Source organism: Notechis scutatus, chromosome 4 (assembly GCF_049901735.1).
Source record: "Notechis scutatus isolate UNSWTSFEM ecotype Mainland chromosome 4, rNotScu1.2, whole genome shotgun sequence".
In the NCBI taxonomy this organism is placed as follows: domain Eukaryota; kingdom Metazoa; phylum Chordata; class Lepidosauria; order Squamata; family Elapidae; genus Notechis; species Notechis scutatus.
Window position 1 is genome coordinate 21725441 of NC_142012.1, and position 27722 is coordinate 21753162.

A 27722-nucleotide genomic window follows, 5' to 3' on the forward strand; every position below is an offset into this window, starting at 1 on the left:
AAGAAGAAGAAGAAGAAGAAGAGGAAGAAGAAGAAGAAGTTGGTACTCCTTCAGTCCTAGCAGGGAGAACGAACTATTTTCCAAAAGCTAGAGATCTGTAAAATCAAAGTCCTCCAGTTGCCATACCATTTCTAAAAAAATTAATGAAGAAAGTATGTAATGCTCATTCAGGAAAGTGACCGGCCAGCAGGATACTGAAATGGCAGTGTGATTTCTCTACTCAGAGGAGCCCCTTGTGTAGTTAAAATGCTATCAACACATACCTTACAATGGGACTGAATTTTCTGTATATTTTTATATAGGATTGATCTATATACAGTAAACCAGCTTGAATTATGCTGCACATGTATGTGCCATAAAACAGATCTCAGTACAAAGTTCCAAATCCAGGGGCTTTTCTGATATAAAGGTTTGGTAGTACATTTTCATTGACATAAATAATAAATGTTTGTTTTTCAGACGAACTCTTTCATAACTTCTTATCATACCACTAAACTGTTGCTCTCTGATATAAAAGGGACTAACATAGGACAAACACATGGAGGAAAATGCTACCCTAGAACACATATTATAAAATTATTTTTATATATTATTTTTATATTTATATATTATTTTTATGAAAAAAGAGTTGTGTTCCGTGACGGAAGCAAACGAGGTGCCTTTATTACTTTCAAGTTCCTTTATGAAGTTCTTCCATTTTCATCTACTAAATTGCCTTCTTTCTTACATTATTCCAGTTCAATCTCTCCTGCATAGAGAGTGATGAGTAGAATTGCAGTGAACCCTGTGAGCAAGCCAGCATTTTGAATCAGGAAAAAAACGAGATCTGTTTTTCTTCCAGTCACTTTCTCTCTCAACATGTCGTTCAACTCTGGGAACTGGAGTTGCCATGGGAATAAAACCACAAAAAAGAGAAAATTTTTTACAATAGGTAAGTCTTGCCATCTAGTGGTAGAATAGCGTGTCGATTTATAAAATGCATTCATTTTTATTTTTATGGTGGGCTGTTTTTGGGGGGGAGGGTACAATACTGGTAAGAAGAAGACACAATTTCTAAGTTCCAAGGGGAAAAAAATGACTTAATGATTTAAGGATAACCCATCTTGGACAGTAGGTCAAACAATTATTTCACCAAGACATGGACAAGGAAAAAGAAGCTATGATTCACTTCTAAACCTCTATTCTTAGATTTTGGCACTTCCTCATCTCTCCATCTTATGCAAGACATTTTTTATTAGTTTGTGTACCAAATTTAATTAATACATCTTTTTGGGGTCAACCTATCATGAATGAATAGTTAAGATGAGATTCAGATTTAGCTGCAAACCCTGATAAGTTGCAATATTATGTAGGTAGGAAAAATAAATAAATGTTTCTTTATAGACCTTTCATTACCCAGCTAGGTAACAGATAACAGATAATCAAAGTTGGAAGGGACCTTGTAGGTCATCTAGTCCAACCCCCCACCAAAGTGGGAGACCCTACACCATTTCTGACAAATGGCAGTCCAATCTCTTCTTGAAAGTCTCAAGTGATGGCACTCCCATCACTTAACATCAATAGTGCAGGGTATGCTCACTGTTTCTATATAGTAGCTTGCCCTTCCAGTTTTGGTCAGTGGATGGTTTTCTCCTTGGTATTCTTTAAATAGAGTATTGTTTTCTACTTGATTGTTGTCTTGTGTTAATCCCTTCTTATCTAGCTGTTGGCTGCTGCAGATTGTGAATAAGCTTGTTTATACAATACATTTGAACAAAATGGATATCTGTACAACTTTATCAAAAAGTGCCTGACCACTCAACCTACTACAATGCAACCAATACAATATTTTAAAAGAATAGTATTATCTTATGTCACAAGTATCTCAGAAACAAGCAACAAACAACAGACTATTGTAACCACATGACTTCATAGTAGCACACAAACCAACTAGTCTTCTAAAACATAAGTAAGCCAAAAGGTTTAGTAGCCCAAAAATAAATAAGTCATCTGCAACAAATTGGAACACACCCTAAGGGCTGCCACTATGTAAAACAGACAGATTATCCATGAACAAGAACTAGCAGTCAGAAGATACAGTGAACACTCCTTAATCTCACAACACATGGACAGACTCAATCACAATTGGCAAACTGTGAATATCCCAAACCAAGTTAAATCTAAAAATTACATTCCTTCCTAGAGCTAAGAGAAAGTAACTGACCCAAAGTAACCCAGTTGGCTTTATGCCTAAGGCAGGACTAGAACTCATGGCCTCCCATGGCCTTAACCACTACACAAAACTGCTTCTTTCTGCTTATTTACTAACAATTAATCTGGATTATGTCTTGATTATTTTTGCATAAGTATTTCTAGATCTTAACTTGATGGAGATTGATATCTGTTTTAACTAAAAGTATTGATCTGTTGAACTGTTGTTCCACTACCAGTAGAAATACAGTAGAAGCTTTATGTACTTGGCAGCAAACAAATGTAGACAATTCTCATTCCTTGCTGCAATTAGTAAAGATTAGTGGGTTTGGTGAATCTAATGCTTCATCCAACTCCCAGAAGAATATTTACCCCCAACCAAGGATGGGAAACAAAGCATCTTGGACCACAGACAAAAAGAAAAGAATTCAGAAGTAAGTCAGCCACAAACTGTAGCTATTGTATAGGGCATACTTTTAGAATTAAGTTTAGAATGCATTTTGAAAGACTGTCTAACTGTAACAGGCAAAGACACAAGACCAACAGCTTTACTAATGCTTTACCCATCATATACAAGCGTTTAATGTGCAGATAAGTTTCTTATGAAGGACATTCAAAATTATGAGACCATACAATCTCTGTTTGAACACAGAGTACTATCATCAGCTGGTAGATTCCCTTGAGCAATGAGATCAGTTCCCTATGATCACCTAAGATGGGGCCCCCAAACTTGGCAACTTTAAGACTTGTGGACTTCAACTCTTAAAGTTGCTAAGTTTGGAGACCTCTGACCTAAGAGAAATGACAGAGAAAGAGAGAAAAAGAAGAACTCTTACAAATCCTACCTGTTTCTAGACAGAGAAGAATAAAGTGGGGTTCAGCAATAAATCAGGATTCTGTATTGATTATTCACACATATTATTACATTTGGCTCAGACATAGTTCCGATCTAGAACCTAAAGATAGAGAGATTTGAAAGGTAGATAGAAAAACCTATCACCTACTATGCCATAAGCAGGCTTTCAAACTAGCTTCTATACATCATCTAAGATAGAAAGATGTCAGAGAAAACAGCTTTAATTTCCAAGCTTGCTCTTTGCTCTTGGTAAAGATGAGAAACAGCTCATAAAACATGCTCAGCTACCATATTTCCATTTTTTTTCCTGAACTACACCTTACTCATTGTAACCCAAGAAATGAGGCACAAATGGAGCCTAGAATTCACTGTGCCAGCTATGATTATAGATGTGATCTATTCATGCCTTCCTCTCTAAGTGGGTGGAATTGCATATCCCTATGAATAATTGCACATAGCTTTATGAAATTCTCTGTATTTTTAATACATCAATCATTCTGGTTTCAGAATTTGCACAGCCAGAAGCATTAACATGGCATGCAGTGCAATCCCTGAAAACTTAAGTACTCCAAAGGCTGTGAATAAATTGTCATGCATAATTTGATAAAATAAGAAAAATATTGCATACATAGGGAGTAGTTGCCGTAATGGCATTTAATTAATTAATTTTTACTTAGCCATCTTTGTTTGTTTGTTTTTGTCCTAGATATACCAAATGTTTTGAAATGAAAATTGCTAGGATGCCACCACAAACAATACAGTGGTAAATTTTAGAACTATAGCTATTGAAGCCCGCACAGACTTAATCCTAAATCCATATACTTCCCCTTTCATGTTTTTGAAGCCATTGGTCTCATGTACACACCAGTCAATCTTCCATATAGAATTTTCAGGTGCAGTTGGGTAACTTGGGAAGAACAGCTGTTTTTAGAATTAAGCAAAAAAGGCCAAGATAGATGTTTCTTACTTTGTCTCATAGCAATAAATATTTCACCCTAGGTTTAGACTGATTTATGAAATGTAACACCATGCTGGATCACATCTAAGATGTCCAGCTTGGAAAAAAATAACATGAACTAATTGCCATTTCAATGTCCTAGTTTCACACTAATAGTACTGGTACTGTGGTTTCCCTTAACAATATCTCACAAATATCATCTCTTATAATCACACATTTTAATAATGCTAATGGTTAAGTCCATTTGTACTACAGTAGACTATAAATATTGTTTAGTGGGTAGATGGGTAGATAAGCTGTAACAGAAACTTACCATATCTGCAAGGGAGATGTATAGAAACATGCCTCCAGCTACTGCAAAAATGATGTTTGGAGCAAAGTTGTTGCCTACAATTATGCCAAAAACTAGGCCAATATAACAGGAGCATGCTGATAAAAAATTGAAAAACAAGGCCTGCCTTGTGCTCATTCCTGCATTAAGAAGGATGACAAAATCCCCTAAAAAAAGAAATGTGTGACATTATCACTATGTAACACAGTTATGATTTATACTTTTTCCAAGATAAACCAAAATACAGAGATACAGTTTGGTGTAATCCTTAGTTTAAAGGCACCCTTGGTACAGGATGACTTTGAGCCAGTCATTCTATCATTCCTAGAATGTGAAGTTGAAAAACGTCTATCTGTCAATCTCCAGGACCAGCATGATAAATTATAGTCTGTAACCTTCAGTGGAGAGGCTTCCATCTTGCAGTAGATTGATTCAGGATGATAATAATTCAAAAAGGTATGTGAAATATGTCAGAAAACTTATCATTTCCCCATTTAAATATAAAATATTTATGAATTACGTCTTGCTTGATGAAAAGTTTGCTAGGAAAGCTTACTCCAGGACTGATGCCCTTAGAGTAGGAATGCAGCTCCAGATTTCTGAATCACTATGGTTAAAAGTTGAAAGCCATAACCATGGTAGCTTCATTGGTTCTAGAAGTCTGCCTCAACTACATACCTTAAACTTTGAAATGATATAAAAAGCATTACCTAATTCATGAGGAAACTCTTCACATAAGATTGCTATAGATGTGCTAATTCCCTGAAGTAGGGAAAGTGTGAAAGAAGCTCCAATGGCTAATCCATCAATGAAGTTGTGCAAAGCATCGCTTAATGTGATCATCCAGGCAATTGTACCAATCTCAGATAGGGAAGGCCCTTTGAAACATTTGCATGAACTACTTTGCATTTCTTCTTTCTGCAACAAAAAGAAAGAAAAGGAGAGTTACATCAAATACTAAGTCAGTGTAAGAAAGCTACAGATCATATAGCAGTAGCAATAGCACTTAGCCATATACCTCTTCACAGTGCTTTACAGCCCTCTCTATAGGTTTAAACTGCACGTTTACTGAGAAAAAAGACATGGAATCCAAAATACATGTAGTTCTCACTTGAAAACCAGTCGCTTAGCTACCATTCAAAGTTATAATGCACTGTCTCCCCTTACAATCCAGTTCCGGAGTTCCCACAATGGCGCACGTGCACGCAAACATACTGATCACATGACCATATTTCAAATGCTCACCTTTACAGCTGGTTGCAGTGTTCCATGGTCATGTGACCATGATTTACATTTTTTTTCAGCTGGTTTCCAGCAAAAAAACGCCCATAAAAACAAATGGATTCGTTTAACAATCACAGTGTTTACATAAGTAGTACCACAAAAACTTCATAAAATCAGGTCAATCATGTGGGCATTACGACTTAGGATTGTCATCTTATAATGGAAGTTCTGGGCTCCATTACAGTCATAAGTCGAGAATTACCTATAAACATTCTCCACATTCAGCAAATATTTCAATTATAAGCATAGAGCCATGAGGTCAAATTCACTTTTGATCTAAATCACAGTTCTTCTGTTTTTTCTGTAGTAAGCTGTCCAAATGAAGTGGATTATCTATAGAACTATAAAACAGATGGACCCAGATATCCAACGCTTTTATACATTTGGTTCAGAAGACCATAATGCCCTAGATTCATCTTCAAACAGGCTTATCGTAGACAGCATGGGACCTTTTTGCAAATGTTTAAAGTAGCTATTAGATAATACATTGAATAATACATTTTCTTTAAAAAAGCAACTGAGCTACAGAATAGTTAATCAATTGAAAGTGGTCAGAATTGAGGTTGATGGACCAGGGTTAATTTTCAGCAATAAGGTAGGATTCTTTTATTCCTTTAAGCGTTTGTTGCTGTGGCAATTTTTCTGAAAGATTTGTATTTCATATTGTTAACAGCTGGAGAGTCTTTCCAAGCAGCAGTGACTTTTGGAGGTGAAGCCGCTGTATTTTGGGGGGAGGGGAGATCAGCCAATTGAATCTTGTCTATCTCCCTCTAGAACCTGACAGGAGTATTTAAGACTTCACATAGCTTAATAAACCAAACAACAAAGATAGCTTTTTCTTTAGGACTCTGAATTCAGAGTCAGCACAATTGTTGGGCAGAGTTATTGTTCACCTATTAATCATGCTACCTAGTTTCAATAGGAAAAATCTGGAATCCCAGGACACAGGTTTTAGTGTCCTTTAGGTCAGGGGTCTCCAACCTTGGCAACTTTAAGACTTGTGGACTTCAATTCCCAGAATTCCTCAGCTAGCTTTGCCACCAGAAGTGGTCAACCAATAATAAATAATAAAAAGAAAGCTTTATTAATAATATTAAACAATACCATCAGCGTATTAAACAATAACATGTCCTGAGGAAGGATTTGATATGTAGATAAAAATGCCAGCTGTAGTCTAAACATTTGTATGACTATAATAATATTTGCCACAATACTTATAACACCCTCAAACAACATCTACCTATCCATAATCCTAGAGAAGTAGATAAAAATGTCAAATCCATTCTAAATATCTGGATGACAGTGTGCCCAACCATAAACTTTCTTAACACTATCTGTGTTTTAAAGCAGAAGGGAAAGTTTACAATATTGTCCTTTTTTTCACCAAATCAAACATTAAAGCTTTCCGGTCAAAGAAACCATGAATCTTGTATAAACATTACATGAGATGTTAAAGGTTACATTTTCAACTATGAATGGAATTTAAGTTTACGTGACTGCTGGAGATATTGACAGAGAGCTAAACTAACAGTTCAGAAACCTAAAAGAGAAAGGATACTATCCTAAAAATGAATTCTACTGTTATATTAACAGGACCTGCCTAAAGTCAAACAGAGTACCTTAAAGTCAATGTTTAAAGTCAATGAGAGAATCTTATGAACTTGCAGATTTTCCCAATGTAATCTAGTGTCAGCTTCCTGGTTATGCCTAATATTACTATATATGCCTTGGTCAAACGCAGAACCAGCTTCAAGGAAAGGATTTTAATAGGCAAACCCAGAAAAGAGAATCCACCCCAACCTTCAATTGCATGACATACCGAAAGAGATTATGTTTCTCAGTTTATGTGTCTTACATGTTCCATCGGGTGGAACTTGGGATATCATTTCCAATTACGTCAGATTCTTGGAATCAGCAGCGGCAAGCCCATCCTTTACCTGAACAGCTGCCAGCCACTGTCTATTTAACTATGTAGTGTAGTATATTCCAGGGATCTCCAACCTTGGAAACTTTAAGACTTGTGGACTTGTTTCTCTGTGTGCACACAACACACATACCGAGTAGTTAACAATGTGGGAGTGAACGATGAACTCAAGGTCAATTTTAAAACTATTATCAACGAAGAAAATATCAGCAATCATCTCTTTGCTGGAAATGCTATGATAAACTGGCAAAGGGTGTTCATTCATACCTGTCCAGAGATGACACTGACATTATCAAAACCCAAGTTTCCATTAGCTTCTGCTACAGCTGGATTTGCATAGCACATGGTTCCATTAACTGATTTGATTGATTCTACAGGAGCAGGAGGAACAGAACAATCTTGAGGAAGTTTCAGTTCTTCGGGTTCAAAATGATTGTGGCTGTGGCCCATCTAAAGAGAACCAGATGAAACAATCCAGGAAGGAATCAATGGACAATATAACTTTAGAAATAGAATAGTTGATAGATTAGATAGATGGATGGATGGATGGAGAGGGAGAGATAGAGAGTGAGAGAGAGACAAACAGACAGATAGATCTTGTCTAAATGCACTTTGTTCCAATATATATGAAAATAGCTGGTTGCTATACTACAAATATAAATGTACAGTAAATATATCTTAACATGAGAAATTTGGAATTCTTATCCAGAAGTGCACATCCTGAGTCTGAGGAATACATGTTACTCTTAAAAGCCTTACATACAATCCTCAGGGTCCTCCCAAAGTTACCACAAAATTATTGTTTTTAATGGGACAGAAAAGAAAACTATTCAATAACCAGCAAAGAATCACATCATGTATTTAATGTATGTTAATGAAATAGAATTGCAAATTAAATCCAATTTAGCTTTTGACCCGGTCCATTAATTTATTTTTTTGAACAGATCCATGTGTAACATTAATACAGTAGATCAGAGGTGTTATTGTCTTTACAACCTACATTTCGCACATGTCATTGGCTTTTCTCTTCCCATCTCATTATGGCTGGAGAGAAAGACTTGGCTTCCATTCAGACTCTGCTTTTCTACAATGACCTGAATTGTGCGAGATCTATTGTCTGATATAGTCTTTGGTTAAAACATGCCATCAGTTTTTTTCGCAAGTTTCTGTACATTTAAATATATATATTCCTCTTTAGCAGTGAAAAACAGCACACACCTCCACATCCCGTTAATGTAATCCTGCTACCCAACTCACTTGACTATAGGTCTTCAATAACATTTTAAGAACTCTTTCCACAAAGAATAAAATGTAGAATCCACCAAAAATTGCAACTGCTTTTTCAACGTAGTTGTTTACTTTGGGATCAAATCCAAATGCCTAGAACAAAAATATTGATAATAATTCCATATCATTTGATATTTCTCTATTCTTTTTAAGAAAGCTATTTTTCATTACAGTATTCACTTTTTCATTATATTCATTCAGTTTAATCCAAATTTACTTCAACTGTAACTCACCTAAATTAAATCATGTACAGTATGTCACCATTTACTAGGCCTGTCCCATGACAAAGGTTGTCTCTTCTATATTTAGTTGTCTACTCCAAACTGGTTTTTAAAATCAATCTTGTGAAATAATTAATCCACAAAATGTACATGTGGGTCAGAATGAGGGCTGAACATGGTAATTTGCATGGAAATAAATTGCAGTAGGCAACTGTTATTCCATTTCATCTCTCCAGTGGGTTGTCAAGCGCTGGGGAAATCAGGAGATTCGGGCAGTTCAAATGAGTACAGAGATTTATTGCAAGGTTAAGCTGTCTACAAGAATCTGAACTATTAACGGTCAAGAGATATTAGCGGGAGTTAAGAAAGGAATTCAAGGCAGGCTTGACTTAAGATCTCTTGTGGGCATGAAAGGACTCATGACTGAGAACACATTTGATCCCTCCCTCAGGCTCAGTCTGATCATCTCCTACATCAGGAGTGTCAAACTCAAGGCCCACAGGCCAAATCTAGCCTGTGAGGTGCTTAGATCTGGCCCATGGAGCCACCCTGGAAAAAGTGAGGGACCGCCCTGTGGTGCCTTTGTCGGCAAAAAAGGGCTCCCGAGCACCATTTCCAGCTGTGACGGCCTCCTGCAACCCGGTCAATGAAAAAGGAGTTTGGGAGGGCATGAGGTCCTCCCGAGCTCCATTTTCACTGACAGAGGGTTGCAGGAGGTCATCGCAGCTGGAAGCAGAGCTCAGGAGCCCGTTTTCACCGACAGAGCACTCCGGCTGCCCAGGTGCCCCCAACATTAGTGATATTGAGTGGGCCATGCCCACTCTGGCCATACCCAACCCGGCTCCCTTAGGTTAAACACAAACCTGATGTGGCCCTTAATGAAATTGAGTTTGACACCTCTGTCCTACATGGACTCTATTCATCCAACATGCTTAACCAGTGCAATCACTAACGCAATCAATTTTCCTTACCAGTGGTTCTGGCAGCACACATCATCATTTGAGGAATAAAAAACCTTAACTTCATCTTTCCAGGAAGCACCTGAACAATTCTGTCAAAGCTTCATGACATCACCAACCCCTTTTCCATTGGAAGGCAACCATAGATATGACTCGGTGACTTTAGTTAATCAATGTTTTCAAGTTCTATTTGCTGGGCCACTGCCAATGAACATATAATATTAGTGTGTTCTCCCTTCCACTTCCTGTCAGACTAGTAATTCATCTTTCTTAGATGGGGAATAGTGGTACAAATCTAATATATTCCCCTGAAGGAGTTTATGGTTGGAGGAAATGGGGAAGAAAGGGAATGACTACAAGGCTGTAAATGGGAAAGAAAGGGAATGACTACAAGGCTGTAATACTGAAAAGCATCTTTCCAGGTGGATGTTCAGTCTAAGGGAAAACATAGAACATGGTTATATTCCCACCATTTTTGTCTACCTTTTCCTTACCTCTGGAATAAGTTGAAAAATTGCATTAGAGAAGAGTGTTCCAATGGCCAAACCTACAAAGTAGGTTAAAATCTTAGGGAAATAGTCCTTCTTTAAAAGAGGTGTTAAAACCAATCCAAGAAGTGATGCAAGGCTGATTATAGTCACGGCAAGGAATCCAAAACCCCAAACTATAAAAAGAAAAAAAAAGTCATACAATAAAATATATACTAGTTGTATTATACCCACAAAGTCCTTCTTGGTGATTCATTTGATAGGTAACTCATTTGGCAGGGGAAAAAGTTTATCCATCTAGTTGAAGAACAGCTGAAGACCTAATATTCAAGATATAGTTAAGTCCAAGGATTTGCTCAGATAAGTTGACTAGAAACAACATATAAGTATGAGCACATAGGTGATGCAGGCAATAAAAAATATATTAAATAAATGAATAATAAAATATGCTAAATTGCACCCAGCAACACAATAAAAATACTAAATATGGGATTTTTCGTATTTATGTTCCTTATTTCCATTCTTGAACCATAGATTATCACAATAACTTCAATTTAATGTTTTCCTTTCCGTTGACATTTCCCATTTGCTACATTTCTCATCAGCTAAAGTTACAGTAGTTAAAAATAACAAAAAACAATAAGGAAGAAAAATTGTGGTCTGACTAAAATGTACCTGACAGATGCAACAGCAAGTTTTTTATTCTTTTTAACTGCTTTAACATTCCTGTTTTTATTCATATCTTTTAAGGAAACTAAAAAGAGAAAATGAACAGAAATAAGAAAAGATATATAAGTAGTCCTTGATTTAGAACAGTTCATTTAATGACCATTCAAAGTTACAACACCACTGAAAAGAGTGACCATCTTTTCACATTTATGACCATTGCAGCATCCCCATAGTCACATGATCAAAATTCAGGTGCTTGGCAAGTGACTCATACTTATGACAGTTGCCGTGTCCCAGCATCATGTGATCATTTTTTAACCCTTTGACAAGCAAAGGCAATGGGGAAACCAGGTTCACTTAACAACTGTGTTATTAATTTAACAACTGCAGTGATTCACTTAACAACAGTGGCAAGAAAGGTTGTAAAATGGAGGAAAACTCACTTAACAAATGTATATAGAAATGCAATAGAAATAGAAATGCAATAGAAATGTTGGGCTCAAATTAGTAAGTTGGCAGGAAAATTACAGAACTTGTACAGTTAGGGCTCAATATATCATTGTTAAAGAATTAACATAAAAACAAAATATGTAGTTTTTAACAATAAGGGAAAGGATTTTGGAGATCTTTTTTAATTTCGGAGTGTCAAACTGTGCATTATTTTGTTATTTAAACACACTATTTTAGAAAAAGAAGTACCAGTAAAAACATCAGAGTTGAATATGTAGTTTCTAACAACCCCTTTGTTGTATTATGAACTTATTTACAATATTTATAAATATGGTAAATTTCATGTATTTCTGATTTTAATTCTTTGGTCAACTCTTTTTTCCCTTATAAACCATACTCTACATCAGGGGTCCCCAAACTTGGCAACTTTAAGACTTGTGGACTTCAACTCTCAAATTCTGGGAGTTGAAATAAACAAGCCTTAAAGTTGCAAAGTTTGGAGACCTCTGCTCTGCATGCTTAAATTTTCCTTGCCTTTTGCCTTAATCAGAAGCAAGTTTGATTAAAATCCTACATATTGAAGGTCAAACTAGACAAGACTTTGTTACATAGATTGTACTGAGATGAATTTGTGTTTATCCAATAGCTACTTCAGGATATTCTGATTTCTTTGGCAAAGGGCAAAATGGCAGCCTGTATTTTTCAATCTCTGTATTTTCTACCTGAAACAACTTCTTTATCCTGCATTACTATATTTCAGTTCCAAAAATTTGTCAAAGCTGATGTTGACCAGGGATATTGCAGCCACTGCCTCAATAACAATTGGTATCACAACTGATATCTCCCAAACTTTTGCTATCTCTATTTACACATCTTTGCAATCTTTTCCACTTCCTTATCTTCAACATTTACCGTCATTTGGAATGACTATGTTAATACACTAAACATTGTTCTTTTCAATATCAATGTTGTCTGGTGTGTGTTATATTTTAGGCATACATTGGTATGAATTTAAAATTTCATAACATTTTTACTTCATCATGTTCAGTGACTTTTATTTGTGATTTGATGATTCCTGTGATGCATATTGACTGTGAATCAATACTTTTAAACATAAATGCTAGTGTAATATCTTCTCAACTCAATCATAACTATGTTCGTCATCTGGGTTATTTTGTTACATCCAGTTACTATATACTCAACTGCTTTAACAGTCTCAAATGGAATTTACTACTTGAATCTTTTCTCATTTTGCCTTGATAACCTTAGTGCATAGGGTTCTTCTTAGACTAAAAAAAAGCATAACTTCCATATAAAATATATAACAATTGGATGAATGTATAAGATTAAATCATAATGAAAATTAGAATATCTCGTATAAAATGATGGAAAAATAGTCAAAAGAATGTTTAATAATTGATATTATATAAGCACAAGCTAGATCGATAAGGTGAGAATTTATATAACTTGTGAGTAATGGTTAAAAAAGGATAGCACAAAAGATTGTAACCAACTGACACACTGTATGTATATAATTGAAAGAGGGTTTTATGTTTTTATGTTTTGTTCGTATGTTTGTTGTAAAAAATAAAAACTTTGTTTAAAAAAAAAGCATAACTTCTGTTTCCTTTTTTAATGTAACATTCTTAATAGTGCTGTCCAATTTTCCTTCAATACCTTTCAAAAAATATCCATTGAGTTATTTGGTATTTTCAAATATTCAAGCTATTGCTTCTTATAGTCAAATTTAGATTCCATTTCTGTAAATTGCCTTTCCTTCTGAGATTCTTTCGATAACTTTTCTCTATTTGTCTTGATGATTGTCCTCTATGATTTGGTTTATCTGTAAAAGTCCTTGCTCACCAGTCTTCCTTGAAATAATCTATTCACATCACTACAAGTGATAGGCACTATTCACAATTATCAATATTCTAGTTTGTTAGCTAAGTCCAAGAAGGTTCTTCTAAGGTCAAGCAAAATTCCTGCATTATATCAGTTTTTATGCAATTAGCGTTTAAGTTTAAAATGTTTTGCAACAATGCCTTTCTAATAATATCTGCTGAGAAGATACAAGACTTAGTCTTACGTGTATTAAAAGCACATACCATTGATATTTGACAACTAATGTGATACAGCAATAGTTTGTTATTATCACAATATTATATTTAATTATGATCACTACTTGAATTGGTATATAAAATTATCCTGCAATACCAGTTAGTAGTGAACACTAAGCCATTGTACATTTAGTCACTATAAGTGTAAAAACATTGACAGTTCTTGTAGGAGTACATAACTAAACATAAAATAATCTGCTAACTAAAGCAGATTCTAAATGGAGAATTACCTTCTGTAGGAGATGGCTTGGAACTACCTTTGGGAGCAGATTTTTCACAGGGGTGAAAAATCATTTGTTGTAAGACAGCAGGGCATATTGTAGAGAAGGTGGATTCTATTATCCTGGTCCCGTTTGATATTCCATACAGAGAAAAAATATCATCTGAAGACATGCACTAAAAGAAAATGAAAAACCTCTATTAGGTTTGACAAACAAAATGAATGCACTTATAGCAAGATGCAAAATATTTTTGATTTGATTGTCATCAACTGCACAAAAGATTACCTTTAGAAGGGCATCTGAGGAGAAAATTCTCATTTTACTTCTCGGTATCCTTCTGAAAGGATCTAGGAACCTTGGCAAGCTCAATTTTATTTTAATTAAAGCTTTTAAACTGAATCTTAAATATTTGCAAGGTAAACTTTCCTTGAACGTGATCCACCCTACCATTAATAAGGAAAATCAGGATACCAGAGTATAAAACATGGGGGCACTGTCTCTAGATTCTCAATACAGGCATCTTAGCCATACACTATTCCATTTATTATTAATTTTTGTTCATTAATTCATTTCAGTTGTACACTGCTCATCATGATCACATTGAATGACTCATATTACCCACTTGCTGCTTGCTCCTATGCAGAAAACTATGGCCCAGTGTGAAAAGTGCATCATGATCACATCACAACCCCATGAAGTCATGGGAGATCATGTTGTAGGCTAAGACTACTGCAACTTGGATTCCAAACAAGGAATGGATAATAAAAGCTAGATTGATTACAATTAGCAAATTTGTATTGATCAATTCCATATACTTACATAGGGATCTGCCATGATGAGTGAAAGTGGCAGGAGAACTGAGCCATCACAAGTCCATATGCAGTGGGTTGCTTTTGTTGGCCAAGTTGTATAGCCTTCAATCCCTCCCTCTTCCCCTAGTGAGGTGCCTTAGTTAATTGTTTAGAAAAAATAACTCAGGAAATGGCTGCATGCTTTCAGCAAAGAAAGTTTATATAATACCTACAACTGGTGTACCACTAAGTGTAAGGCAAAAGCAGCAAATAATTATCCAGTTGGGGTCAGACCAAAAAACTCTTTATCGTGAGGTTTGCACAAAGCAAAGAGAGTGTCGTCTTTGGAGATTCTCAGTCATCCACATCACAGTTGTCCCAAAGGTGCTTTTTCAAAAGGCAACTGGACTTTGTTTTTCCTTGAAGACGTTTGGATGAGAGGCAAAACGTCTTCAAGGAAAAACAAAGTCCAGTTGCCTTTTGAAAAAGCACCTTTGGAACAACGTCAGTGTCTGTAGTTTTAGGGGAGTGGGAATTGAGGAAGAGACTACTTTGACTAAGCAAAGTTTTGTGGGTTGGTTGAAAGTACAGTTCATTCACAGTTCAGGTCATGTCTCTCTTTCCTTTTATTCCTGTATTTAGGACAGTGGTTGCCAACCAGTGGGCTGGGGACCACTGGTGGTCCGTGAGAAAAATTTTGGTGGTCCGCAGAGAAATGTCACTACCAAAACACTGCCCGCCAAAGCAATTCATCCAGGTTGTGCAGGAACACAAGGCTGTGCCACCTACATGGCCCATGAGAACACAAGGCTTGCGTCGCTTACATTGCGAACAACATGAGGTAGTGAGAGGAGGAGGGAAAGGGCAGAGGGGGGGAACTTGCTCCACTCACTCCACGCAGCTCGCTTGGCCACCGGGCTTGGCCACTTCTTTCTGCTTCTTTCTTCTTCTACTTTTGGCTGCTCGCAAGGAAAGCAGCAAAAGTCTTTCTTTCTCTTCACCAGAAATGAGTCTTTGGGACCCTGCAAGGCATCCTGTTCCAAGAGGCTGTTCCGGCAAAGACTCATTTCTGGCGGAGTTTGGGGGAGAGAAAGAAAGACTTCTGCTGCTTCTGCTGTTTTCCTTGCATGAAGCCAAAAGTCTCTTTTCTCTCTCTCTCTCTCTTCCTGAGAACGGACCTGGAGACGATATCCTGCAATCCCAAATAAAGAATAATTGATTGGTAGGAAAATGGGGTGGGGAATTTTCCTGCAGCCTTTTTGGGGGATTTTCCCAGGGTCTCTGGTCCGCGGATTTAAAATTATGAGTTTGGTGGTCCCTGTGGTCCAAAAGGTTGGCAACCCCCTATTTAGGAGATACTTTTGCAGAGTTTACAAGCAAATCAACACAGGAAGCTGTTGTGAAATGAATGACTTTCACTGGATCAACACTTTCAAAATGACATGAATAAGAAAGAGATGTAATTAAGTAACATATAGAAGTACATTCCAATGTTTGCTTGACCTGGGAGTAAAATCGGTAATTGAAATCCTGTGCATTTCTGCTCCTAATATTTCATAAACATTGTACAGTATTTCTGGAGACAATATGACATTAAAATGTGCTTGAATTATGTTAGGCTTCATCCTTTATTGTTTATACAGATTGTGTTAATACTATGGATGATTTTGTTCTGAAGCTTTATGAAACAAATTAATACTTTCCCTTGCAAAATTTGAATTGTTACATATTTATATTATGAAATCCTGTAATCATTCAATTATAATTTGAAAGCATTCTGGTAATAGGTATTTAATCTCCGAAACAGAATACGTGGCAACATTGACTTGTTTGGTTCGAGCAGGGATGTCAAACTCAAGGCCCCAGCCCAGATCCAGTACACAATGTGGTCAGATCTGGCCCAACGGACCATCCTGATCTACCCAGTGCAAAGAGGAAAGATCAGGCCAGTGTAGTTTCACCCCAGTCTAGCCAATGCAAAGAGGAAACATGGCAGCAGTTTGGAGAGTGGCATCAAGCTGCCCACACCCACCCATTTGGCCACACCAATCCAGTTGCCTACGCCCGCCCCCACGCCCCCCAAGGTCAACCACAGCCCTGATGTGGCCCTCAATGGAATTGAGCTTGATACTCCTGGGTTACAAAAAAGGCACTATCTACGTTTATTGGTGACTGGAAACCCCTTATGGAATTTTTGCATAAGAAGAGAAAACATTAACTTAAGTTTTATGATTTTCTTTATTAGAGAGGGTAGATTATAGGAAGAAGAGAATCATGAAATAACTTTAGAGAGAGGTTAAAAGATCATTGTACTTATAACTGCTGTAAACAAGATTGGATGCCATTTCTCTCTCTCTTTCTCTCTCTCTCTCTCTCTCTCTGTGTTACATATGTGGTATATATACCATATCTATCTATCTATCTATCTATCTATCTATCTATCTATCTATCTATCTATCTATCTATCTATCTATATCTATATCTATATCTATATCTATATATCTATATATCTATATATCTATGTTTTCTTAAGTTTTCGCGGGTACTTACATGTATGGTGTTCGGCTTGGTTCGGGTATTTTCCCACGTCATTGTAGTTGTTCTTTTAAAGTTGTAGCAACGTTTCAGCAGAATCTCATCTGCCATCATCAGGCTTCTGTATTGTGTCCGTCTGTGAGTCAGACTTTTACAGTGGTTTCAGATTTGAATTTGGGGCAGCCTATTGCTGTGCCAGAATGGTTTTTTCTTCATCCTGATTGGTTGGGAGTCTTGGTCTGTGTTTATTGGTCTCGGAGTTTGCTGTGTTCTGCTTGATTGGTGTCTCTAATATCTTCTGTCTGTTTTTTGGCTCTTTTTGTATCTTGATTGGCTGGCAGCATTGTGTTGCTTTAATGGAGGCCTTTAGTGCAGCTTGGCTTCGGGTAAATGGACGGCTATCATTAGTTAGGAAGCTGGGTTTCATCTGGGTGCCTGGTTGGGATGTGTTTGAGCTGGAGGTATCAGGGGGATCTGTTTGTGCCCAGGTGTTTGCCTGGCTTGTGGTGTGGAGATTTTTTGTTTGTGAGTGCAGGCTTCCAAATGATTGACAGCCTGGTGGAATCATCTCTTCTATTCATGCTTTCTGGTCTTTTTCAATCTCTATGGCTTCTCTGATGATTCTGTGATTAGGGTTTTCTATAGTGGCCAGGGTTTTGGTGCCATTGAAGTTGATGCTATGACCTGTGGTTTCCATGTGTTGGACTAGTGAGGAAGTGTGTTCCAGCTTTTTGACTGCATTTTTGTGTTCATCCAGGCGGGTGCTTATTCTTCTATTGGTCTGTCCAATGTATGTGGCCGGGCATGATGCACAGGGGACTTCGTATATGCCTTGGTTTTCCAGGTCAATTTTATCTTTGGGGTTGCTAAGGATGGCTGCTATTTTTCTGTCTGTTTTGAAGGCAGTCCTGATGTGATGTCTGTGTAGTACCTTACTAATTTTGTCTGTAGTACCTCTTATGTAGGGCAGGACAGCTGTTCCATAGGTCTGTTCATCTTCTGGGTCTCTATTATGTTTCAGTGTGTTTTTGTGGATCAAGCTGGTGATTTTGCTTTTGTGGAAGCCGTTGGCTGTCAGTACTTTAGTCAGGGTGCATAGTTCAGCCTTAATAGTTCAGCCTTAATAAAACCAGGCACCCAGATGAAACCCAGCTTCCTAACTAATGATAGCCGTCCATTTACCCGAAGCCAAGCTGCACTAAAGACCTCCATTAAAGTAACACAATGCTGCCAGCCAATCAAGATACAAAAAAGAGCCAAAAAACAGACAGAAGATATCAGAAACACCCATCAAGCAGAACACAGCAAACTCCGAGACCAATAAACACAGACCAAGACTCCCAACCAATCAGGATGAAGAAAAAACCATTCTGGCACAGCAATAGGCTGCCCCAAATTTAAATCTGAAACCACTGTAAAAGTCTGACCCACAGACGGACACAATACAGAAGCCTGATGATGGCAGATGAGATTCTGCTGAAACGTTGCTACAACTTTAAAAGAACTACAATGACGTGGGAAAATACCCGAACCAAGCCGAACACCATACATGTAAGTACCCAAAACTTAAGAAAACAAATATATATATATATATATATATATATATATATATATATATATATATATATATATATATATATATATATATATAGGTTTTATATATATATACTGCCATCATCAGGCTTCTGTATCTATATTCTGTATATACAGAAGCCTGATGATGGCAGATGAGATTCTGCTGAAACGCTGGTACAACTTTAAAAGAACAACTACAATGACGTACTCAACCAAGCCAAGGCCATACATGTAATACCCACGAAAACTTAAATATATATATATATATACTGTATATATATACTGTATATATATACTGTATATATATAAATATACATATACATATACATATACATATACATATACATATACATATACATATACTATACATAACACACACATATATATATATATATATATATATATATATATATATATATATATATATATATATATATATATATACAGTATTTCTTCTACTTATTTTCTTTTTGCACTTTTAGGTTTTTCTTTTATTTCTCTCTTTTTCTTTTTTGTCGTTTTATTTTAGTTTGTATTAATTCTTATTGTTGTTAAAACTTTCAATAAATTACGTATATTTAAAAAATGGAAACAAGTTCCTCCTTTGTTAAAGCCTGGAATGAGGGATAAATTCTTTCTGCCATTACTCCAAAGGTAGTAGTTGGGACATGACTAGCTGCCAAAGCAATATATATTTAAACGGTTGTGCCCTGTCAATACGTTTATTGTACAAGATAATTGCCTGACCTTTGGCCACAATGGCACCTGCAGTCAGTAATCACAATAAAACAGTAAATTGAGATAGGAATACAGTAGAGAGATTTTCCAAGTAAATCGTTCAGATACAATTCATCTGAAATTGACTCAAAGCAAGCTGAACCAAAACTCTGCAATACTCTTCCTGGTCTAGAATTAATTACTGATCAATACCTATAAATTCTGTATTGACTCTTATGTCTTCTAAGCATGCAGTTTCCCCTCTCCTCCTGCACTACCTGAATCCCTTCTATGTGTTTGGATCTGACGAAATAATTATTAATCAGAATAGAGCTGGAAGGAATTTTGGAAGTTGTCTAGTCCAACCCCAAGCAGGAGACGCTATATTGGGGTATCAAACTCGATTTCATTGAGGGCCTTATCAGGATTGTGTTTGACCTCGAACACCGGGCAGACATGGCCAAGGTGGGCATGGACAACTCAACATCATTTGTGTCAGGGGCACCTGAAGGGTCTTCCTGTAGTGCTCTGCCAGCAAAAACACGCTGCCCTCACGCGGTCCGTTTTTGCTGGCAGAGGCACCACGGGCTAGTCCTTCACTGTTTCCAGGGCAGCCCCATGGGCCATATCTAAGCACCCCATGGGCCGGATGTAGCCCACAGGCTTTGAGTTTGACACCCCTGCCCTATACCATTTGAGACACGTGGCTGTCCAGTTTCTTCTTAAAAATCTCCAGTGATAAAGCACCTACAACTTCTGACGGCAAATAATTGACAAATTATTTTGTCAATAAATATGTATGTCATTGGCAGAGAAATACCATTACATTTTACTCAATATAGTAGTCCTCAACTTACAACCAGTCACTTAGTGACTATTCAAAGTTATGACAGACTCCCAAAAAAGCACTTATAACCCAGATTCAAAATTCTGATGGCTGCACCGTTCTCTGCAGTTATGTGGTTTCATTTTAGGCACTCAACAACCAGCCTACGTTTAACACTGTTCGTGTTAAGCTGTTACGTGACTGCAATTTACAACATTTTTGCCAGAAACCCGCATTTCCTTCCAGTTTCTGGCAAAAAAAAAATGCCTATTGCAGAGAACAATTTCACTTAACAACTATGGTGATTGCATTATAATCTCCATGTTTGCTTTACAAGTGCTGTATTTGTTTAACAACCACCACAAAAAAGGTTGTAAGATCAGGCATAGTTAGGGAGTTCCCTCTTCCCTAAACTTGGAAGTCGAAACCGAGAAGGCTGGGTGGAGTTTCTAAGCGCTAGGGATGATGCGGGGCAAAGGGCGGGATGTCTCCATACCTGGTTGTAATGCAGATGCGCCAGCGATCCCGGGACCAAGAACTTGCTCTGTTTCTCCCGGGCGCCCAGATGCTGCAGCATCTGGCCCACCTGTTCGCTCGAGAGGCTCCGGTTCCCTCCGAAGACGGCGAAGAGATCCTGAGCGAAGGGGCCGCCGACCGACGGGGACCGCCGATCTTCTTGGGCGCCGGTAGAAACGAAGAGGCCAATGGCCAGAGCGGAGACGGCGGCCAGGAGCGTCCGAGCCACGAGGGGAGACATGATCGCCTGCGAGCGCTAAGAGAAGACGAGGCACGGAGCAGTTTTAAACCAACCAGTCGAAGAAGGCGCCGCGTCTTTGGAGCGGACGGCAAGCGGGAGTGAGCCTTCCTCGGGCCCTCAGACACTTCGGCACTGCTGCAGGTGGAGGCCGTTTGCTTCCCTCCCTCTTGGGCAGGGACAAGGGCCCTTCCCCGGACGTTCCCCAAATCCTATCCCCGGAAGGGTGTAGGTAGGAAAAGCTGGCTCAGCTGAAAAGATCTTCTTTTCAGTCCCGAGGATGACCCGTAGATCTTCCTGTAACGAGAGGGGAGAGACCAAGGGCAGAGAAAGTGTCAGAGGACTTCTTCACCCCAATCCTACAAGATCCCTTTCACATTCTGTTAATCAGTATCTATCTGCTGCCCATAAAGGGCACATTGGACTGCAGCTCCCTTGATCTCCGAATTGCTTGCCCAACCAGGAGGGCCATATTGTCAGGAGGTTATGAAGGACTGCATTGTTCTAATATATTATTATTAATACTATTATTATTGTTGTTGTTGTTGTTGTTGTTGTTATTTTCCTCTGTTAATGCAGCCAAGGATTGCATTGGCTTTTTGGCAGCTGCAGCACACGGCTGGCTCAAATTTAAGTGATTATTCACTAGGACTCCAAGATTCCTCTCACAGTTACTGCTATTGAGCCAGGTACCTATACATTTGATTTTTCTTGCCTAAGTGCAAAATTTTCCTTTTTTTTCTACATTGAATTTCATATTGTTACATAGGGCGCAGCATTCAAGTCTGTTGAGATCCATCTGGATCATGGGTCTATCTTCTGGGTTTTTGGCTATTCCTGTCATGTACAAATTTAATGACTTCCCCTTCAATTTTCTCATCTAAATCGTTCATGAAGATGTTGACAAATACTGGGCCTAAATCATAACCTTGGGGTACTCCACTGCTTACTTCCCTGTAGATGTAGTTCTATTACATCTGTGGATTAACTCTCTTTTTATTATAGTAGATTAACTCTCTTTCCATTAACTCTCTTTCTTTGTTGTTGTTAATTTTGTTATCTCTTTTATTCATTAAATATTAAACATTTTATTCATTAAACATCTCTTTTGTTCATTAAACACAGTCAACTGAACATTTAAAATGTATCACAAATATAACAGAAATTATTACTATTATTATTATTATTATTATTATTATTATTATTATTATTATTATTATTATTATATCAATTTGAAATTCAGCACCGCCAGTAATAAAGGAAAAACTCATTTCCCAAATCGGGCCACAGTTCCATTTACTCAATAATGACTAGCACACCTATTTGAACTTCAGACATACTGTATTTCTTTCTTAACTGTCCGAGAAACTCAAACTGAAATCTGGCATATAAAGAAAAAGACTATTATTGAGCTATTTCCTATTGAGCTGGACTAAGATCACCTTCTGTTTGATAACAACGCTCTTCTGTTTTTCACTAGAGAGGGAATGTTTTTCTAGTTATATGCAGCTCAGATTTTCTCTCTCTTTAAACCAAAGATGACCCAGCTAAATAAACTTTGCTTGGTTCACGTATCACAATAATCCATGGTTTCGTTTATTTGTTTCTGTGAAAGTCATAATAATCTGGTTCACATCTAATGCTGCATCAAGGGTGAGCAACATTTGGCTACAGGTCTAAAGAGATCATTAGAATCTGATAGATGCCACAATGACATCAAGTCCATCACAAGAACATTGCACAATTAGTGGTAATAATTGCATAATTAGTGCAAAGACAAACATATCACTGATTCTCCTTGCCCCCTTCTCTCCTGCAGATAGCTGTGCCCAAGTCCCTTATTGTGGCAACAGTCTTCTCTGACCACATTGCCTGAAAAGCAGCTGTATGATTTTCTTCATTATGTGGCAAGAAATAGTCCAAACTGTAATTCAAGTACTACAGTAGGATTAACATGGTTCAAAGTCAAATATCAAAATTCTTCCCCACAATCCAATAAGCCTTAAAAACACTGGGTCCATCTATACAAATCCATACCAATTTTGGATGGATTAAGATATTGTGGTAAGCCAAAACTAAATGAATTATGTTGTAGCACAATTTATTTTTGAATTTATACTGAAGTTATTGTACAGAATTTTCCTCTCCCTGAAATTTATTTGGATTAAGAAAAGCCATAGTTGAGCATGATTGGATCAATCTTACTTTTTATATGAAGTATATCCAAGTTTAGGTTGCTAGGAAAGAGTGTTAGATCAGTAGAGCTTGTACAGAAGAATAGAACAATATTAGCAATATCAACCTAGCCTAGCATCTTTTTCCATTGTTGATGCCTCTCGGAAGCTCAGAAACAAGCATATTAGTAACAATATTTTTCTGTTTTCTTTCTTTTATTATTTGGTATGTAGAAATACCCATCCCTCAAACTCAGAGCTTCTTGGAACTCCAATTAGCTCTTGTGTCTAGAAGCTCCTGAGTAAACTATCTTCTTCTTTTTAAACAATAAGGACTAACTGTAGCTTCTTTTGCACATTCAGAATATATGGACAGATAACTCACAGTGTATCTTTGAAAGGTATGTGGATTATTAATTATTTTTAATTGTTTATCTGTTACTGAGATTTATATACCAGCCAATTCCCAAGATAATCTTACAAATATATTTCTTCTGAAAAATAAATAAATAAAAGAAAAAGAGAGGAAGGAAAGAAAGAAGGAAGGAAGGAAGAGGAGAGAAGGAAGGAAGGAGAAAGAGAGAAAGAAGAAACAGAAAGAAAGATAATAGGGGATGGATGGATGGATGGATGGATGGATGGATAGACAGACAGACAGATGATAGATAAATCACCCCATAACAATGGTTCTTAGCCATGACAGTCTCAAGGAAATAATTTTAGCAACAATAGTTACTTATTGCTCCAGGCCTTCTGGAACTCCCAGATCCTGGTTGTTTTCTTGAATGCTCACACTACCGGTTGTAAAAAAGGTGCTTTTTCAAAAGGCATCTGATCTTTGTTTTTCCTGGAAAACCAGGACCTAGATGACTGAGAATCTCCATAGACTTTCACACTACTGGTGTTAACTTCATCTGGCCCACTGTTTCAAAGGAGAGAGACAGTAACAGAAAAGGCACACTCTCATTGTCCACTGGAACGGTTTAAGAGCAGCATGAGATACCACAAACAGTAACTCCTGATTTAGCAGTAGTCATGACTAGTATACAAGATGGAGTTGTGCAAAGGGCCATCTAGTCTGCTCACCAAACAGAAGGTGTGAGTCCAAGGGCACCCCAAACTTAATGACATTTCTGTCCAAGCTAGCATGATCCCATCCATAAAAATGGAATATCATTGGTCTTGGATTCTAAATTCCCAGCCACTCTCTCTTCTCTGCATTTTAATGACCATGTATAAATCTGAGAGTTTCCTGCATCTCCACTTTGCTCATGTGTGGGTTTATCCTCCAGAAGCTTTCAACATACTTGCCAATGTAAAGTGTCGTCATTATAAGAAATTTGTTCGGGGTGGGGTAGGGAAGTGTATAGAAACTCAATTTCAAATTTACAAAGAAGAAATGTTTCTGTCTTCTATCTTCTGTCTCATCATCCATGATTATCTAAAACTTCCTATGCCTAAATTACTTTATAGTTTGCATTTTGAAAGCCTAGAGAATTTTCATCTTTTTTCTCATAGAAAAATGCTTCAACCCTATTTTAATTATTGCTTTTTGCACCTTTTTTAGATCTAAAATACCCTTTTTGTCAGGGAATAACTACAGCTTTTCATAAATTCAGATTTAAATAAAGGCATTGTTTCATTTTTGTCCTTGTTTGCTTGCTTGCTTGAAATACATACATGCCAATAGGATTATATAATAGCTTAGCCATTCCATCATCAGTGCCCTTATTAATACTGGTGTGTGATCACCTTTATCTTACTGTATTGCTTTTTTAATAACTGATGTTTTGTTTCCTTTTATTTGTTTTACCTGTCTGATTTTATTTATATGAACTGCCAGGAGTCATTTGGGATTGCTGCAGCTTAGAAAATGCAACAAATGAATTGAAAACACAAGTAAACACAATAATCCTTAAGATGAAGATTTCATTTATTCTACCACCACCAGATTCTTTTGTAGTCTGTTCAAAGATGAGAAAGTCCCTTGAGTTTGTCACTCAAGGAAAAACAAAGCCAGAATAGCACCCAGTGCAAAAATCTCTTCAGGTTGACTTTTTTCTTTTAAGGAAAAGGAATCAGAGACATTTTAATTATTGTTGTTACTGCTAACTAAATCAGTATGTAGCTAAGCATTAACCTTATTTGAAAAAAAAAATGCAAAATGCAGTCATGGGCTGCAGAGGGAATGGGGCACAGCTTGGGCTTTGCAATTTCAGATGGTAAACAATAGTTTGCTGGAGCTTGGCTCTTGCTTTGAAATGTCAACATCTGAACATGAAATATGAAAGAATCTGCCAAGAAAACAGTGGGATCATCGGGCAGTTGCCTTTATCAACTTCCTGGGTAAATGATATAGATATTATTAGAGCATGAGTTTATAGAGTTATTTTTAACTTCCAGGTATGCCTACAGAGGATCTTTAAGATTGTCCAACATATCTATAGTGTTTTATTTATCCACATGAGAGATACTGGCAATAATTACACACAGAGCACAATCCACATGTTGAATGTCAGCATTCTAAAACTCTTCTAGAGTCTTTTGATCTTTTACCCAAAAGGCTCTGTCTCAACCCAATAAACATTATGTGTTCCTTAGTAAGAGACAATAAAAATGCTGTTTCTCAAGACAATCTCATTAAGTCTGTCTCTTTTTTTCCTAGCACAGTTTCTGGCCTTCAGGTATTGTAGAAATGCCTGCATAGAAATACCCCCACAGAAGTTTTATCTATATTGACATAGCCTCTGTATATATGTTTACTTTGTCATGTTCTCATCATATGCTAAATAAATAATAAAATTGTAGATCTTAACCAATAGTATTCAAAAATCAAAGGAGTCTGGAAGCACCTTTCCAGACTAACATATTTTATAGAAATGCATAAGCTTTCAAGAGCCACTGCTCACTTCACTTCATCTTCAGCTGATGATCCTACATCGGTTTAAACATCTGTGCACCTCTTCTGATTTTGCCCAAGAAAGAGATGTTTAGTGACCTCTGAGTATCTGTGGGTTGGGGGAGATGGTACAACATCCTAGGTTTGGAAATCTACGCACAGCTCTCTATCCTTAGTAAAAAAGAAAGCAAACAGGAACTTTCCAGGGCCAAATATTATTTACAATGGGAAGACAGTAAGAATGCTTTCTCTGTTCTGCCACACAGTAATTACATTCAGCTCTCTCCATTCATTCACAAACATCTGTGTTGTCTAGTCTTTCCATCACTTTCATAATACTTTCTGCTTTTATTTCCCATTGTAATGGGCAGGAGACAAAGACATTGTTCCTTACTCACCTTGCTCTGTCTCTGGTTACTCCAGCAATCCTTCAGAATTAACACTGTTTCTTCCTTAGATAAAGCCTTCAGAAGAACACAGGTTGTCATTCAGCAACTATAAGCTGCCAGATAACTTGAGGCATGTGCAATTTCTAGGATCAAAGATCAGCCACTATTTGCTCCTCCCAGCTGTGGTTTTAGCCCTCTTTTTGTTCCATAAAACACAGCCAAATTGAATGAGGCACTAAAATAATTCCTGCTGCGAACTCAGCTGCTACAGGCCCTTGTTCTGCACAGTAAGCAGTATACAATTATGCCTTGAAGCTTGCCTTGAGAAGTAACTGCTTTGTTTTCTGTGTAAGCAAAGTTATAGAAGCAGTTCAGCGTAACAGTTAGAATATAATTTTCTTACATTCCACTGAAGTTGGCTTCCATTAAGGTCTTCACATCCACTGGCAAATAGCGATTCCTCTTCCCTCCATAGCTGATATAGATAAAAGGCACACAACAGGACTGCACTGGAGAAACCCTCTTGTGTGTGCCACCATTTAAACTGTCAGTAACTCTGAAAGTTTCCCTTGTAGGTCCTGCTTGTTTCTAGTAAGATATTCGAAGGAAGTTCCATGGATCTTTAGAGAATGAAACCCTGTCAATCTTCTATATACAGTATATAAAAGTGAAATACCACTCACACAGCATCACTAAATCTCCAGAACCCTAAAGCCTACAAACTTGAAATTTGGCATGTATGTCCCCCTTGGCTTCTAGGTGCTCACTAAGAAAGGGTTTTTTGAAATGACCATCACAGCATTAGTATTTCATATATTATTATTATTAACACACTCTGATGCTAAGGAGTTCTACTCCCAGCCCCCATCTGAAAACAAATCTGTTTCAAACGCAAAACACAACCAGAGGAGGAATTTCAGTTTCAGTTTCAGTTTCACAGCACCAAGCACCTTACAGAACAGTTGAGTTAAGCCACGCCCAGGCTCCTTGCTCACACAGCAAATACTGCTTCAGTTTCCAAACAGCCCTCAACTGTCTCACACACTTACAAGATGCTAGCCACATGAATACCGATGGATGCTGGTAGGCAGAGGCAGATATTTTTCC

The 27722-nt window shown here is 37.3% G+C and overlaps 1 protein-coding gene across 3 annotated transcripts; it reads right to left on the minus strand.

The window, feature by feature from the left end:
- Positions 1-280: 280 nt before the first annotated feature.
- Positions 281-27164, minus strand: SLC39A8 (solute carrier family 39 member 8). 3 transcript variants are annotated; one of them, XM_087962905.1, is made up of 9 exons: positions 26625-27164; positions 20896-21450; positions 13965-14130; positions 10505-10674; positions 8801-8923; positions 7811-7993; positions 5046-5253; positions 4318-4502; positions 281-878 (listed from the first exon to the last, which is right to left on the minus strand). In XM_087962905.1, exons 2-9 carry the CDS (start codon positions 21154-21156, stop codon positions 729-731), a joined length of 1446 nt encoding a protein of 481 aa, XP_087819031.1. In that variant the 5' UTR covers positions 21157-21450; positions 26625-27164; the 3' UTR covers positions 281-728. The 3 variants fall into 3 exon arrangements, with proteins under 3 accessions (XP_087819031.1, XP_026528489.1, XP_087819032.1); XM_026672704.2 differs by lacking the exon at positions 26625-27164 and having other exon boundaries at positions 20896-22313; XM_087962906.1 differs by lacking the exons at positions 281-878; positions 26625-27164 and adding an exon at positions 3041-3146 and having other exon boundaries at positions 20896-22313.
- Between the last annotated feature and the right edge of the window lie 558 nt (positions 27165-27722).